The following is a 15,038-nucleotide window of genomic DNA, read 5'->3' on the forward strand; positions in this document are numbered from 1 at the left end:
CCTACCATGACTCTTATTCCACAGGTCAGGGATCAATGTACAGGCTCGCCCCACTGCTAGGTATAATTACCCCAGGTATGTACTGAGACCAGAGAAGTGACCTCAAGACTTGGGTCAGGACTCTGTTTATCATCTGACTTCCACAGCCGCTACTCAAACCAGTGACTCATGATGCTTCATGTACCCTGGCACACGTGTCACCTCAGATCTTGTTATCTAACAGCCCTTGAAAGGTCTGGATAGTCTCTTTTCCAAAGTAAATGTGTTACTTTGTTAGGAGGCGCTGGGTCCCTTTGGGGAAGGGTTAGAGGAATATTTTTTTATGTACTTATGGTGGCACTGTAGGATCCTTTCTGTAAGAGACCAAGCCTCCCTTTCAACCAGTGGACTCCAGGTCTCAGAACCGGCTCAGATTTCAATACAGACCGAGGGATCACGACTTCCCATCGCAGTAACTGACATTCGCTTTCTGATCACCAATTCTTGATTTATTTCTCATTATTCAAATCAAACACCACTCAGGTCAGCTGTCCATCTGTTTCACCCCAAAGAACACCATGGTCCAACAGTGCCACAGATCCCCGTGGATCAAGTCTTCCTGGTCGCCACCCCAGCATGGGGCACAAGAAATGCAAGGAGGCATTTCAAACTGCTGCGGTGGGACAAGGAGACGTGGTGCAGCCCCAGGTGCCTGCTGCAAGGTGTGAGCCTCTCCTCCTGGGCTTGATTTTAGGTCTGGAGGCAAGAGGGGCAGTGGAGCAGGACATGAAGACAGTGGTTTCAAGCAGGGTAATAGCGGCGGGCTTCAACTGACAAGGGAGTCTCAGCGGTGAGGAGGGATTTAAGGTTACGCATCCACAAACGTTTATTCGGCACCTACCAGGAGCCCCACACTCTCTCCCTTTCCCCCACACTCAGGACTCGCCACACTCATTCAACGGCCCTCTTCCTTGCCCAACTGCCCCGGGGGCCAAATCTGTCCAGTGAGGGGCTGCCGCCGCCGCTGCCCGCGCTGCACTGTCCGCTCCCAGACCCTGACGAAGGCCCACCTCGCCTCACGGGCACTTTCCCGGTGACACCGCCCTTACGCTCCGGACCGGCTTCTCAGCCCGGTACGCGCCACCCGCCCACGTGGTTCGCCCACGTGACACGCCACTGCGCCGTGGGCCCGACCGCTCAGGACGCTTCTGATTGGCCCGCGCCATTTCCTGCTTCCGGGTTACGGTCCAAACAGCACTGTCTTTCGAGCGGCCCCGCCAAGAGAGAGAGGCCATTGGTCTTCGCTCTGAGCAGGGGCGGGGCACAGCCTTCGGAACTAGCACCCGGACGAGGGTCTCCGAGACGGCCGAGCGGCGCCGCAAAGAGCCGAATAGAGCCAAGGAGACCCGAGTACGACCGGAGCAGCGCAGGCTGGCCGGAAGCGGAGCCGAGCGCAGCCGGAAAGAGCCGAGCGCGCCCGAAGGGTCTGTGCGCTGCGGGGCGTTGGCCGGGCCAAGCCCCAGCCATGGCGGCCGAGGGGACAGATGTGGCCGGAGGCGGGGCTGTTGGAGGCCGCCTGGCCAAGGACAGCTTGCGGCAGGCTATGTGCCCCGACGCGGCCCCGAACCGGAGGCGCAGCTCGGCGCGGTCGCGAGACGCCGAGCGCCGAGCCTACCAGTGGTGCCGGGAGTACTTGGGCGGGGCCTGGCGCCGAGTACGGCCGGAGGAGCTGAGGGTTGACCCCGTGAGGTGGGAGGTCAGGGGTCAGCCCCTCCTGTGCGCGGGCCGGGGTCAGGCGCAGGCTCGGGCCCTCGGGACACTCAGCGTTCCTGGGCCGGGGGCGGGGCAGGGCCGAGAGCGACGGGGGAGCGCGGGGCGCGGGGGCTGGACGCCAGGCCGGTGGAGCGGATGGCGGGCTGAGCGCGCCCTGCTGTGGGTCTGCAGCGGAGGCCTCAGTAACCTGCTCTTCCGCTGCTCGCTGCCTGACCACCTGCCCAGCGTTGGCGAGGAGCCCCGGGAGGTGCTGCTGCGGCTGTACGGGGCCATCCTGCAGGTGAGGAGGGAGTGAAGGCCGCAGTGGCCTTAGGACCTCTCACCCGAGTGTGGCAGGAGGTATGGTCCCCACTAAGCAGTTGAGGACACTGAGCCTTAGGAGCTAAGTATTTTGTCCATTATGATACTAATGCCTGCGCTCTGGAGCCCCCGGGCAATAGAACAAGAAGTCCCAGATGTGGTGGGAGGAGCAAGAAGACCCTCGCGTGTGTCAGCGCCACTTTGCCTCTGGCCCCTTGTGACCGTGTTCCCTTCGCTGTCTGTTTCCCTTCAGGGAGTGGACTCCTTGGTCCTTGAAAGTGTGATGTTCGCCATCCTTGCAGAGCGGTCACTGGGGCCCCAGCTCTACGGAGTCTTTCCAGAGGGCCGGCTGGAACAGTACATCCCAGTACGAGCCCGGCCCCGACCTCCCCGAAGCATCTCCTTCCCCAGCCCCTATTCCCCTTCCCAATGTCTGCCTTCACATCCCTCACCCCAGGTAGGGAATTTTCCCCAAGCCCTGACTTCCCCCACCTCCATTGCCCCACCCTTCCCCCCTCCTGCCCCAGCCCCTTCACCACCCTGATAGGTTCCTGGGTGCAGAGCCGGCCACTGAAGACGCATGAGCTTCGAGAGCCCGTGTTGTCCGCAGCCATCGCCACGAAGATGGCCCAGTTCCATGGCATGGAAATGCCTTTCACTAAGGAGCCCCGCTGGCTATTTGGGACCATGGAGCGGTGAGTCGGGGGCCTCCTCAGGGCTCCTGCACATAGGCTGAACCCTCACGTTGGCAGTTACTACGCTGGGCTGTGACTGAATGCATCTAGTGCTCTGTCCAGCTCTCCAGTTGAGTGGATCAAGTGTCCCACTGTCTAGCATGGTTTCTCACGCAACAGGCTTCCAAGTGATTGCCAGACAAGTCATTCGGTGACCGAACGGGTAGGACAGCCTGGCCTGGGGTAGAGGGGAGGGATAGCAGAGTGAGTATATCCTATCCTTTGGGCTTCAGGTATTTAAAGCAGATCCAGGACCTACCCCCCACTGGCCTCCCCCAGATGAACCTGCTGGAGATGTACAGCTTGCAGGACGAGATGGGCAGCCTCAGGTGAGGGCAGGCAGGATGGGGCGGGGGTGGGGGGGGTGGGGACAGAAGAGCACAGGAGATGTGCCAGGCACCTAGTGGGGTCCTACCCAGGATTTGCTGAAGGCTGGGGTCAAGGCCTAGCCCACGCGGGTGCCTCTGACCCTCCTTTCGTCACTCCTGCTCAGGACCCATGCCACTGTTCCCCTGCAGGAAGTTGCTAGACTCTACCCCATCACCAGTGGTCTTTTGCCACAATGACATCCAGGAAGGTAGGAGAAGGCATCTGAGTCTCCCAGCCTCAGGTGAGGGGGGCCAGAGGACCCTGGAGTGACCAGAGCCTCACCACATTCCTCCAGGGAACATCTTACTGCTCTCAGAGCCAGAAAACGCTGACGGCCTCATGCTGGTCGACTTCGAGTACAGCAGTTATAACTACAGGTGAGGGTAAGAGGATGGCCTCCCGTGGGTCTGTTCCCACAGTGCCCTGGAAAAGCAGACCAGGCCTTCTTCTCTGCATCCCAGCTGCCCAGCGTATTTGGGGATTGAGTGTCCACCTTATTCCCTCAGGGGCTTTGACATTGGGAACCATTTTTGTGAGTGGGTTTACGATTACACTCATGAGGAGTGGCCTTTCTACAAAGCGCAGCCTGCAAACTACCCCACCCGGGGACAGCAGGTATGTGGGCCAGAAGCTGGGGAGCAGGACCTGGCTTAGAAGGGAGAAGGAGGTTGAAGTCTGGAAGGAATGGCGAGCAAGGGTGTTAACTGGGAAGCGCTCCCCAGTCTCCCCATTTCCTGACTCTTGTCTTTTGATCTCAGCTCCATTTTATTCGCCACTACCTGGCGGAGGTAAAGAAAGGTGAGACCATCTCCCGAGAGGAGCAGAGGAAACTGGAAGCAGATTTGCTGGCAGAGGCTAATCGGTGAGGAAAGACGTGTGGGGCAGGGGTAGAGCAGGGTGCAGAGGCAAGGGGCAATGTGGCAGGTAGACTCACTGGGCTGCAGGTTAGGTGTCAGTGCAAAGTGGGGGCAGGAAACGAGCATGAGGCCTGAGGCTGAGGGGGAAGAACAGTTTGAGAGTGGGAAGAGTCAGGACAGGGTCGGGGTTAGGACGACAGGGGAGAAGTTAGAGCTTTGGGGCTTGACCAGCCTGGGGGAGGGGGTTCAGGCAGTGCCAAATGTGCTCTGAACCCCCCTTTTCCTGCTCCCCTCAGGTATGCTCTGGCATCTCATTTCTTTTGGGGTCTCTGGTCCATCCTCCAGGCATCCATGTCCACTATAGAATTTGGTTACTTGGTAAGTAACCAGGTTGGGTGAGTTAGGTGTGGGGGCGGGGAGTAGCAGAGGCCTCAGACCCTCTAGGCCATCTGTGGGCAGACTGGGGGTTGTGGGGTGCTGGTCCCAAGCCTTCTCACCAGTGTGCGGGGTTCCTTCCCTAGGAGTACGCCCAGTCTCGGTTCCAGTTCTACTTCCAGCAGAAGGGACAGCTGACCAGCTTCCACCCCTCATCCTGACTCTCCACCTCCCAACTCCTTGGATTTCTCTGGGAGCCTCCAGGGCAGGACCTTGGAGGGAGGGACAAAGGGGAGGCCCTGGGGACTGGGCTGAGCCCGAGTGAGACTGGGGTTAAGGAGGCTGGCCTCCCCCACCCATCCATCCCGAGTTTGAGCAGGTCCCCACCGCAGGCAAGTGGGCAGAAGCCCTGGGATGTGTACCTTAAGACAATAAACTAGCTTCTTCCTTCACACCGTCCTAACCCTGCTTGGGTGCGGCGGAAAGTACCGACCAAGGATTGCACACAGATTGACAAAGGGACCACTGCTAGGAGCCTCAGTTTCCCCTCCTGAAAAGCGTGGCTGTTGGGTGATCTGGGCTTGAGAGTGGTTAGGGGTCCATTCTGCTCTCCCCCACCCCAGCTCCAGCTTAGAAGTGATAAATACTCAGAGGACATGGGTCGGGCAGTGGGGAGTTACGGGGTACAAACAGGGCCCGGGGGTGGGGCTGCCCAACCCTGAGCACTGGAGATCAGGGAACAGGAGGCACAGCTGACACACTGGTGACCTTTTCCCTACATTCGGCTATTTTTAGCTCTAATGCCACCATCCTCACGTGAGACCCGTTGGGCGCCCCAGGCTCTCAGACCTTTGAGCCATCTTCAGCTTGCAGAAACCCGGCTCCCCCCCAACTCCTGATTCCCGCCACGGAGCCGGGGAGATTCTGGTTGCTGCCCCCCCAACTGTTCTCTCAACCCAAGTTTGGGAGTGGGTGTCAGGTTCCCGGTGAGGGCGGGACTTAGGTGGCCAGGCCTGAAGGACGTGGGGACACGGGCCAGAGTGTCCCCACAAGCGGACAGGAGCACACCCGAGCCGTGAGTGGAGTTTGGGGGTGGCTCTAGGCTGCCGGCCTGGCCCAGGGCTCTGAGCCGGCAAGGGGGGCGGGGGAGGGGGGTAGAGGCTGGTGCCAGGGTCCCACGTGGCAGTGCTGGGGGTACGCAGACCCCGCCTCCAGACCAGACCGACTCCGCTTCCGGGGTCCCTCCAGCCCCCACCCCGAGGCTGCCCTTCACTGGGATTCCTGACGTTTTCAAGGCCCTGACCCCCTTCCGATCCCCGCACCATTGCGCGAAGGTTCTGCGGCGGTTGGCGAGGCTCGGGGGCCAGGGGTGGGGCCTCGGCGCTGCGGGTGGACGACCAGGGCGGATGGGGAGGAGGGCGGGCTGGGGGCGCGGCGCTGCGGGTGGCCGACCCAGGGCGGAAGGGGAGGGGGGCGGGCTGGGGGCGAGGCCAGTGGCCGGGGGCGGGGCCTCGGCGCGGGCGGCAGAGCTGCCCGCACACCCTCCTGCCACCTCTCAGGTGACCAGCAACTCCCAGGTGCCCAGCAACCCACAGGATGGCGGAAGCGCACCAGGCTGTGGCCTTCCAGTTCACGGTGACGCCCGAGGGGGTCGACTTCCGGCTCAGTCGGGAGGCCCTGAAACACATCTACCTGTCTGGCATCAACTCCTGGAAGAGACGCCTGATTCGCATCAAGGTGGGCACAGGTGGTTCTGGTCTCTTCCAGCAGGTGCAGAATCGAGCCTTCCAGGGAGGCAGAGGCTAGGTGTCAGCTGCTGCCCTTTGTCAAGGTCCTCCACCCCCACCTCAGCTGGCAGCTCTACGGAGTGACAGGCTCCAGCAGTGCAGAAACCAGAGGGATGCTCAAGGCGTGGAGAGGAGACGGGTGTGCAGGAAGTGTCAGTGGGACACAGTAATCAGGCGCTGCAGGTGTGGGAGTGTGGAGGCGGGGACCACCAGACGTGAAGGAGAAGTGAAAACAGGCAAAGACTTCATAGGCGCCTGCTTACCCCAGTCCTTGCTCTGTGAGCATGCCTGTTTCTGCCCACAGAATGGCATCCTCAGGGGTGTGTACCCTGGCAGCCCCACCAGTTGGCTGGTCGTTGTCATGACAACACTGGGTTCCTCCTACTGCAACGTGGACATCTCCATGGGGCTTATCTGTTTTATCCAGAGATGGCTTCCTGAGGGGTAAGAAGTGGGGCCATGAGAAAGGGCTGGGTGGGCTCCAAGGCCAAGGTTCCTGAGCTGGGCAGTTACAGGACAACAGCCATTGGAGGTAACAGGGGCAGCCCTCCCCGGGGGCGACCACCATCTCAGTCCCTACTTCTGTAACTTCGCGTGTGATGCACTCAGAGGCTCAGATGTGAGTGTGTCCAGGGAGTTCTTCCTCCTTTGGTGTCTCCCCCAAGATGGCTCACATACATCAGGACTGCAGGGCCAGAATCTCCCTGAGGTGGGTCTCGAGTGGACCCCCCTGCCGCCCTCTCCCCTTCTCTGACAGATGTGGCCCCTACCGGACCCCACAGACCCGGACACTCCTCAGCGTGGCCGTCTTCTCCACGGGGGCCTGGATGGTGGGCGTCCTCTTCTTCCGCCAGACCCTGAAACTGCTGCTTTCCTACCACGGTTGGATGTTTGAGATGCACGGCCAGACCAGCCACTTGACCAAAGTCTGGGCTGTGAGCAGAAGCTGGTGGAGGGGTCCAGGCATCGGGTGTGAGACCCCAGGGCCTCACTTTGGGTTCTGAGCTGGAGGGGACAGTCAGGCGGGTCACTGGTGCCTGGCGGGGTTTGTCCCGGTTCTGAGGGTCTGGGGCAGCCCCTCCAGTGTTTGCTAGTTTCCATTCTTTCCCCCGGCTTCCCCCTCAACATTCTCCACTCTGTACCCCCAGATGTGTGTCCGCCTTCTGTCCGGCCGGCGGCCCATGCTCTACAGCTTCCAGACATCTCTGCCCAAGTTGCCCGTGCCCAGCGTGTCAGCCACAATTCATCGGGTGAGGGCCTGGGTCAGACATCCCAGTGGGCAGGGCAGGCCGGACTCAGAGGACTTATCCAAACATAAGGGACTGTCCCCTACAAAGAGTCGGCTTGAGAGGGAGCAGTGGGGTTGGGCTTGGAAGAAGGTCAGGACAGAGGCAGCTCTTGCTGACTGGCCCTCACACGGGCAATAACTTGGCTGGACAGTACCTAGAATCCGTGAAACACTTACTGGATGACAAGGAATATTACCGAATGGAGACGCTGGCCAAGGAATTCCAGGAGAAGACTGCCCCCAGGCTGCAGAAGTACCTGGTACTCAAGTCATGGTGGGCAACCAATTATGTGAGTTCTACCTCCTGGGCTTACCCTCACCCACCCTGTGTCCTGGCTGCTCACACCCCACCCTCCTCCGCCCCAGCTCCAACCTCCCACCCACCCACAGGTGAGCGACTGGTGGGAAGAGTACGTCTACCTTAAAGGCAGGACGCCCCTCATGGTGAACAGCAACTATTATGTCATGGTAAGGGCTAGAGCCACACGGGCTCCTGCGTGCTCAGCTCTGTCCCCGGCTCTGGCCTCAGGACAAGGAACCTGGAGGACAGTTCAGAGCCCTAGTGGTGGTTTCTGTAGGCAAGTGGGGGTTCTGAAGTGAGGCCTGAAGGAGAGGGAAGATGCGGGGGGGTCATATCCTGGAAGCATAGGCAGGAAGCAGCTCACAGGCAACGGGGATACTGAGGATGTGGAGAGCCCGGTAGACCCCATAGCCTGATACTGTCACTCCCAGAGTTCCTCAGGCTCAGTGTCTTGCCCAGCTCAGGCTCTCTCACTTCCTTCCTTGTTCCCTCACTGGCTTTCCAGCCACAGCTTCCCAGCCATCCTGACGCCATTACCAGGGAACTTCCTTAAGCGTGTCTTAAGCAGATCCAGAGCTGCTTCTCATAGAGCTCAGGGGGTCACTGTCGGTCCCTATCCCACGTGACTGGCCCTTTTCCTGCTCCTAGTACAAGACTGTGCACAGCCAGCTGGGAGAGGCTGCCCAGCCACTGCCCTGTGCACCTCTTTGCTCTCCCACTTCCAAAGCACGTTTCAAGTAGCATGCTGGCATTCCCCTCCTCCACAAAGCTGTCTTTCCAGAAACCTATATGCAACTTGTCTAGACCAGAGGTTTGAAGCTGTTTTGTAGTGGCAGAACCCCTTCCTCAAAGAAAAATAAACAAAACATCAACAAATACCATGGGTTTGGAAAAGCAGCTCAGGTCGAAGCCAGGGCAGGGGGTTATCTGATCAGTTATGCATTTCACCTCTTGTACTCGGTTCTCAGAGGGTGTGCAGGATGGACTGGGGATAGGGGGCAAGACACCCCAGACAGAGAGATGCCACTGTGCACACCTGTCGCAGCCTCCTTGCAGGCTCTGCTCTCGCCCTGTAGGACTTAGTGCTCGTCAAGAACGCAGACGTGCAGGCAGCCCGCCTGGGAAACATTGTCCACGCCATGATCAAGTATCGCCATAAACTGGACCGTGAAGAGATCAAGCCTGTGAGTTGTGTTGGGGGTGAGGGCGTGACCGGGAGAGGAGGCCTGCGTCTGAGCCGTGCTGGGCCTTCCTCCTAGGTGATGGTGCTGGGCATCGTGCCCATGTGCTCCTACCAGATGGAGAGGATGTTCAACACCACTCGGATCCCGGGGAAGGACACAGGTACTAGGCCGCGGCCGGGCGCCCGCACTGGGGCCACAGGACAGAGGCCGCTCCCTCCCAGCTGTGGGCCCACCATGGCCAGATGCCCTACTGCCTGCTGGTCACCAAGCGTCCCCAGTGTCTCAGGGTCACGTAACTGCGAAAAATAGTCAGTTTGTGGCCAATACTAGACACCTGCTGTTTACAGGCATGGTGCTAGTACTGGGACCCTGGGAGACCCAGGTCAGAGCCCCTCCCCTGCAGGGGCTCACAGTTAGGCAGTCTCCCGCGTAAAGAGCAACAGGAGGCCTAGTGGAGCTCCCCACTCAAGGAGCCTGTAGGGGAGGAGGGGCGGGCTCGCCCAGGGCCCCCAGGGCTGCCAAGCAGCACCCGCATTTCTGATGCCAGGACAGTCTGTGGGATTTCCTAGAGCTTTGGTTTCCTCTTCTGTGAAATGCCTCATGGGACTGTGGTTGGCATTAAATGACAGACAGGGAAGCTCAGGGCATGGGGCCTGGCTTGGTGCCAGCAGATTCCGCCCAGGGAAGGGGCAGGGAGGCCAGGCGGAGGGTCCATGCGGTCACCCGGTGTGAGGCTGGGGGGCTGTCCTGAGTGGCATGGGGGGAGGGAGGAGCTCCCTACCTTCCCGCCTGAGCCCACCCATGGCCTCTGCCCCAGATGTGCTGCAGCACCTCACAGACAGCAGGCACGTAGCCGTCTACCACAAGGGCCGCTTCTTCAAGTTGTGGCTCTATGAGGGCTCCCGCCTGCTCAGGCCTCGGGACCTGGAGATGCAGTTCCAGAGGATCCTGGATGACCCCTCCCCACCCCAGCCTGGGGAGGAGAAACTGGCGGCCCTCACCGCAGGGGGAAGGTATTCGGGCCCAGGTTCAGGCGCCGTGAGGAGAGGATTTGGGTCCTGTGTGCCACCCTGGAACTCGGCCAGAGCCCTCACCAAGGGAGGAGCGTGGGCCCCAGCGTCCTCTGCGTAAACCAGGACCTGCGGCCGTGAGGGGCGCTGGTGGTAACGGCAGGAGGGTAGCTGCTGTGACCTCTACCTGCTGGTGGCTAGATGGGGGTGTGTGGAGGGGGGGGACACAGATCCTGGGAGGTGCCCTCACGCCCACAGGGGCCCCCCCCCGCTCACTCTGCCCTCGCGCCCTCAGAGCGGAGTGGGCTCAGGTACGCCAGGCCTTCTTCGGCTCCGGCAAGAACAAGGCTGCCCTGGATGCCATCGAGCGCGCTGCTTTCTTTGTGGCTCTGGATGAGGAGTCTCACCGCTATGACCCCGAAGACGAGGCCAGCCTCAGCCTCTACGGCAAGGCCCTGCTGCACGGCAGCTGCTACAACAGGTACCGCACCCCCAGCTCCACTGCACGGCCCACCCCGCCCACCCCCGGGCTCCTCCCCCTGCCCCCACACCGCTGCCCCATCTCCTCCCGCTGCAGGTGGTTCGACAAGTCCTTCACTCTCATCGCTTTCAAGAATGGCCAGCTGGGCCTCAACACAGAACATGCGTGGGCAGATGCCCCTATCATAGGGCACCTCTGGGAGGTAGCAGGCCCTGGGAGAGGTCCCGCAGGGCAGGGGCGGGGCGGGGCGGGGCGGGCACGGGGGCAGCTGGGCAAGGATGGCCTCTCAGCCTGACCTTGCCCCTGCAGTTTGTCCTGGGCACCGACAGCTTCGACCTGGGCTACACAGAGACTGGGCACTGTCTGGGCAAACCCAACCCTGTGCTGGCCCCCCCTCAGCGCCTGCAGTGGGACATTCCTGAGCAGGTGTGCGGGCCGAGAAGGGGCAAGGGTGGGTGTGCGAGAGTGACAAGTGTCTGAGATGCCCTGTGGCCCTCCCCTCTGCCCCAGCCCCACCCTCAGGGGAAGGGTCCAGAGTGTCTCATGGTCCAGACTGGCTACAGGGAGAATAGAGATCCCAGGACCATCTCGGGGCTGGAGAAAGTCATGAGGTGTGAGCTCGTGTCCGGGGAGCACCTGTCAGTGCCTTCCTCCCCGACAAAGCCCAGCCAGGCATCTGTGCTGACGCCCCTGGCTTGTCCTTTGCGTCTCCTCCTCCTGAGGACGTCAAGCATCCTGAGGCCTGCCCAGCCTTGCCTTCGTCCGCTGCTCACCCTCAGGCCTCCTGGACGTGACCCTGGAGTCCTCCTGGAGTCCTCCTGGAGAGCCCTGCCCCAGCTGACCCCTCCGTGTCTCGGCAGTGCCAGGCAGTCATCGAGAGCTCCTACCAGGTGGCCAAGGCGCTGGCTGACGACGTGGAATTGTACTGCTTCCAGTTCTTGCCCTTTGGCAAAGGCCTCATCAAGAAGTGCCGGACCAGCCCTGACGCCTTCGTGCAGATCGCCCTGCAGCTGGCACACTTCCGGGTAGGAGCCCCAGGCCGCCGAGCAGGCGGGGGTGGCACCAGGGCACAACTGCAAGATTCACCCCTCTGTGTTCCCTAGGACAGAGGCAGGCTCTGCCTGACCTACGAAGCCTCGATGACCAGGATGTTCCGGGAGGGACGGACGGAGACTGTACGCTCCTGCACCTGCGAGTCCACAGCCTTCGTTCGGGCCATGGCGCAGGGGCGCCACCTGGTGAGCCCCCCACGGCCTCGTGCTGACGTGCCCGCTCGGCCTCCTGCCTGCTCGAGGGTCAGGGCTACTCTTCACTGCTCCATGTCTGCCCCCAGAAAGCAGACCTCCAAGATCTGTTCCGGAAAGCTGCTGAGAAGCACCAGAATATGTACCGCCTGGCCATGACGGGGGCTGGGATTGACAGGCACCTCTTCTGTCTTTACGTGGTCTCCAAGTACCTGGGGGTCAAGTCCCCTTTCCTGGCCGAGGTCAGTGTCGGCGGGCGTGTCCTCTGTGCTCAGGCCCTCTCCCGGTGGGTCTCGGCCTGTCTTCTGTCTGGACGGCTGGGGCCGGTGTTCCCGCCCCACAGCCACCCAGGCCTGTGGACTGGTGCCAAGCAACAGCCTCCCCCTCGTAGAGTTGCTGTTGGCGCGAGGGGGGAGGGACGGACAAGCACGATGTGTCAGGTGGTGGCAGCGCTCGTGAGAGAAGGGCAGAGGCTCCGGGGAATCGGGGCGTCCAGGTGGAGGGAAGCTCCAGTGCCCGGACGCTGACACTGAGGCAGGGGTGTGGGGTGTGGGAGGGGCAGCAGGAGGGGTGGGGGGCGGAGCCAGGGGACGGACAGGCAGGTCCCCTGATGGAGGGTTTTGGGCAGAGGCTGTGATGGTGAGAACAGACTAGGGGACCGTGGACAGCAATCAGGAAGGTCCTGCGTCCTGTCCCTTCTGCATCCTTAGCCAGGACAGTGCCAGGCTCACGCACCTGTCCGCGGGTGTGCGTGGCCCCTGACTGCCGCGCCTCCCTGTTGCAGGTGCTCTCAGAACCCTGGCGCCTCTCCACCAGCCAGACTGCTCAGTTCCAGATCCGCATGTTTGACCCAAACCAGTACCCCAATCACCTGGGCGCTGGCGGTGGCTTTGGCCCTGTAAGTGCCCTTGACGGTGGACAGGTGGGAAGGGCCAGGGGCCGGGCTGTCAGGGGAGAGTGCAGGGCCTCGAGGAGGGTAGACCAGAGGCAGGGGCACAGCCCTGGACCTGCCCTGCCTGCAAACAGGATCAGTACCTGTCGACCCCAGCAAGAAAGGTGGCTGGGACCCCACCCGTGTTGACACCCACTGCTGGAGTGACCCTGCCCGGGGCTTCTGTACCCTCTGAAGTGGGCTTATGGAGAGTCCAATCTCCCACTGAGACACTCACGTGGGCTAGTTTGTCAGGGAGCTAGAGACCCCCTGCCAACGTGAAGGGGGCCTCCGGAGGGAACCTGAGGTGGGGTCTTCTCTTCTGTTTTCATACTGTTTCCTGGGGATGGGCCCTTCCTGTGAATCTTGTGGGCAGAGCAAGGATAACATCAGCTTGGCTTCCAGATCCTCAAGGTTCAGTTCACCTCTTCTTCTTTACCCCTTGTGCTGCCCTCAGGTAGCTAATGATGGCTACGGGGTTTCCTACATGATCGCGGGTGAGAACACCATCTTCTTCCACGTCTCCAGCAAGTTCTCAAGCTCAGAGACAGTGAGTGTCTCCTGCTCCCACTCAGCCTGAGGAGGGGTCGCCCCCCAGAGCATGTCTGGCTGGGGAAGAATCCTTCCCTGTGGGGAGAGAGGGGTGGGGGCTCACCTAGAGGTTGGTCTGAGCTCTTGACTCCCACAGAATGCCCAGCGCTTTGGGAACCACATCCGCCAAGCTCTGTTGGACATCGCTGATCTTTTCCAAGTTCCCAAGGCTGACAGCTGAGGGCTGGAGAAATGCCAGCTGCCCTTCTGTCCCCACATTGTGGAGGAAGGGGCCTGTGGTCCGCTTGCAGGCACAGCAGTGGCCGTGCACAGGTGCCCAGGCTCCAAGGGCACCTCTGGAAGCAGGTGCTCCCTGGGCAGGCGCTGCTTCCTGAGGGCTCAAGTGGTGGAGGTAGGGCTGGAGCAGGAAGGGAATCTTCTTTTTTTTTTTTTTTTTTTTTCTTGCTAGATGTTAATAAAAATAAGGCTGTATAATTCTATTTTAGCCCTTAAGTACCTGTGTTTTTTGGTGGGGGAACTAGGAGGCCCTTCCCCTGCTCCGGCCTCAGGCCAGGGACGTGGCAAGGGAAGGTCTAGGGCTGGAGACTATTTGTAAGAGGTTCTGACCTGCTTTGAAAGGTGGGTCTCTGCCGTCCACACCCACATACGCACTTGGAATAAATTCTTGCTTCAGAACCTCCACCTGTTCCCTGGGGCCATTTCTGTTTGTCTTCTGGAGAGTGGGGCCCTCTGTGTAGGGACATGTCCTCTGCACCCCCTTGGGCTGGAGCACAGCTCTGTAGAGGCCCTCGGCATAGGGAGGAGCTGCAGTCCCAGGCCTGAGGTCTGGGTGCCAGGCGGTCATGTCTGTGAGAGGGCGCACAGGATAATCTGGAGCAACAGGTGCCCCTTCCCTTGGGTCGGCTTTTGGATGAAAATAATACTACGAGTAAACAAAAAGTTACTATGGAAAGTCTAAGCAGGTACTCAACTACTATTGCTGCATGCCGAAACGAGTCTACATCTCATTACTCTGCTAGGCGCTGAGAACCGGACATGAATTAGATACACTCCCAGGCCTTCTCTTATTAACCAGTGTTTATTGAGCAACCACTGTCTACTTGGCTCTGTGCTGGGGATGCAGTGGTGAACAAGGCACCCCCTGCACACGGGGAATTCACTACTCAGTGAGGCAAGCATGGATCAGGGGATGGAGCCGGTGGCAGGGAATCCAGGCTCTTGAATAATCCATTTAGCAAATACTTACTAAGTGCTACAGTGTGCTAAGCTCTGGGATACAGCAGTGAACAAAACTGGCAAAAACAATCCTTCCCTGTGCGGCTTAGAGTCTAGCAAGGGAGACAGGCAATAACCAAGAAGAATGAGCAAATGACATAGTAAGTCAGAGGGCAGTAAGCGCTAAGAAGAAAAGTAAGGGGAGGGAGCAATGGAGGAGTGGATGGCAATTTCAGACAGAGTGGCAGAGGCAGGCCTTCCTGAGTGGGGCCATTCGACTCAGACCAGCAGGAGATGAGGGTGCAATCCATGTATGTACCTGAGGGCGGGGTATTCCTGGCCAAGGGGGCAGCAACAGCCAATGCTTCGGGGTGGGAGGAGCTGCCGTGGTGCAGGAACAGTACCCGAGGGCCTGTGGCTGGCGTGGAGTCGGGAGCAGCAGGAGGGGAGAGGTGGGGTGGCGCCGCGAGGTGGCGCCGCGAGGTGGCGCCGCGAGGGCCTCGGAGGCCAGGCTCTGGGTTCTCCAAATGACGGGGGAAGCCGCCGGGGCTGGAGCAGAGGGTGACATAACTGTTGTAAATTTTTAATGGGATCACTCTGGCTAACCAGAATGATACTAGAACAAAGTAGGGTGCAGTCAGCATAGAAGCAAGAAGGC

At 60.4% G+C, this 15,038-nt stretch overlaps 2 protein-coding genes and 1 long non-coding RNA gene across 6 annotated transcripts; 2 read left to right on the forward strand and 1 right to left on the reverse strand.

The window, feature by feature from the left end:
- The first annotated feature begins 1,271 nt into the window (after positions 1-1,271).
- Positions 1,272-4,839, forward strand: CHKB (choline kinase beta). Of its 3 annotated transcripts, none has more exons than XM_082421648.1 (11): positions 1,277-1,728; positions 1,924-2,032; positions 2,306-2,509; positions 2,614-2,747; positions 3,020-3,115; positions 3,305-3,363; positions 3,451-3,532; positions 3,662-3,770; positions 3,914-4,017; positions 4,309-4,390; positions 4,534-4,839. In XM_082421648.1, the coding sequence occupies exons 1-11, from the start codon at positions 1,505-1,507 to the stop codon at positions 4,606-4,608; spliced, it is 1,278 nt and encodes a 425-aa protein (XP_082277774.1). In that variant the 5' UTR covers positions 1,277-1,504; the 3' UTR covers positions 4,609-4,839. The 3 variants fall into 3 exon arrangements, with proteins under 3 accessions (XP_082277776.1, XP_082277774.1, XP_082277775.1); XM_082421649.1 differs by having other exon boundaries at positions 1,278-1,728; positions 2,306-2,419; XM_082421650.1 differs by lacking the exon at positions 4,309-4,390 and having other exon boundaries at positions 1,272-1,728.
- A 391-nt stretch (positions 4,840-5,230) lies between these two features.
- CPT1B (carnitine palmitoyltransferase 1B) lies at positions 5,231-13,644 on the forward strand. Of its 2 annotated transcripts, none has more exons than XM_082421640.1 (19): positions 5,231-5,462; positions 5,947-6,124; positions 6,479-6,618; positions 6,932-7,109; positions 7,323-7,424; positions 7,615-7,752; positions 7,829-7,930; positions 8,840-8,947; positions 9,023-9,107; positions 9,765-9,960; positions 10,253-10,438; positions 10,535-10,640; positions 10,748-10,864; positions 11,299-11,463; positions 11,542-11,676; positions 11,772-11,924; positions 12,467-12,580; positions 13,071-13,163; positions 13,302-13,644. In XM_082421640.1, the coding sequence occupies exons 2-19, from the start codon at positions 5,984-5,986 to the stop codon at positions 13,383-13,385; spliced, it is 2,343 nt and encodes a 780-aa protein (XP_082277766.1). In that variant the 5' UTR covers positions 5,231-5,462; positions 5,947-5,983; the 3' UTR covers positions 13,386-13,644. The 2 variants fall into 2 exon arrangements, with proteins under 2 accessions (XP_082277766.1, XP_082277767.1); XM_082421641.1 differs by having other exon boundaries at positions 5,234-5,462; positions 7,853-7,930.
- LOC309641571 lies at positions 13,582-14,855 on the reverse strand. Its single transcript, XR_014252694.1, has 2 exons — positions 14,700-14,855; positions 13,582-14,087 (listed from the first exon to the last, which is right to left on the reverse strand). It is a non-coding gene; the product is annotated as an uncharacterized lncRNA (long non-coding RNA).
- Positions 14,856-15,038: the final 183 nt, after the last annotated feature.

The sequence above is a fragment of the Balaenoptera physalus genome, assembly GCF_965194825.1.
Source record: "Balaenoptera physalus genome assembly, chromosome: 13".
In the NCBI taxonomy this organism is placed as follows: domain Eukaryota; kingdom Metazoa; phylum Chordata; class Mammalia; order Artiodactyla; family Balaenopteridae; genus Balaenoptera; species Balaenoptera physalus.

Excerpts from the sequence above, each read along its gene's own strand:
- CHKB (XM_082421648.1), top strand. The coding sequence starts at position 1,505 with ATGGCGGCCGAGGGGACAGATGTGGCCGGAGGCGGGGCTGTTGGAGGC. Across the intron at positions 2,033-2,305 it reads TGTACGGGGCCATCCTGCAG|GGAGTGGACTCCTTGGTCCT; the intron begins GTGAGGAGGGAG and ends GTTTCCCTTCAG. Across the intron at positions 4,018-4,308 it reads TTGCTGGCAGAGGCTAATCG|GTATGCTCTGGCATCTCATT; the intron begins GTGAGGAAAGAC and ends TGCTCCCCTCAG.
- CPT1B (XM_082421640.1), top strand. The coding sequence starts at position 5,984 with ATGGCGGAAGCGCACCAGGCTGTGGCCTTCCAGTTCACGGTGACGCCC. Across the intron at positions 6,125-6,478 it reads GACGCCTGATTCGCATCAAG|AATGGCATCCTCAGGGGTGT; the intron begins GTGGGCACAGGT and ends TTCTGCCCACAG. Across the intron at positions 7,931-8,839 it reads ACAGCAACTATTATGTCATG|GACTTAGTGCTCGTCAAGAA; the intron begins GTAAGGGCTAGA and ends CTCGCCCTGTAG.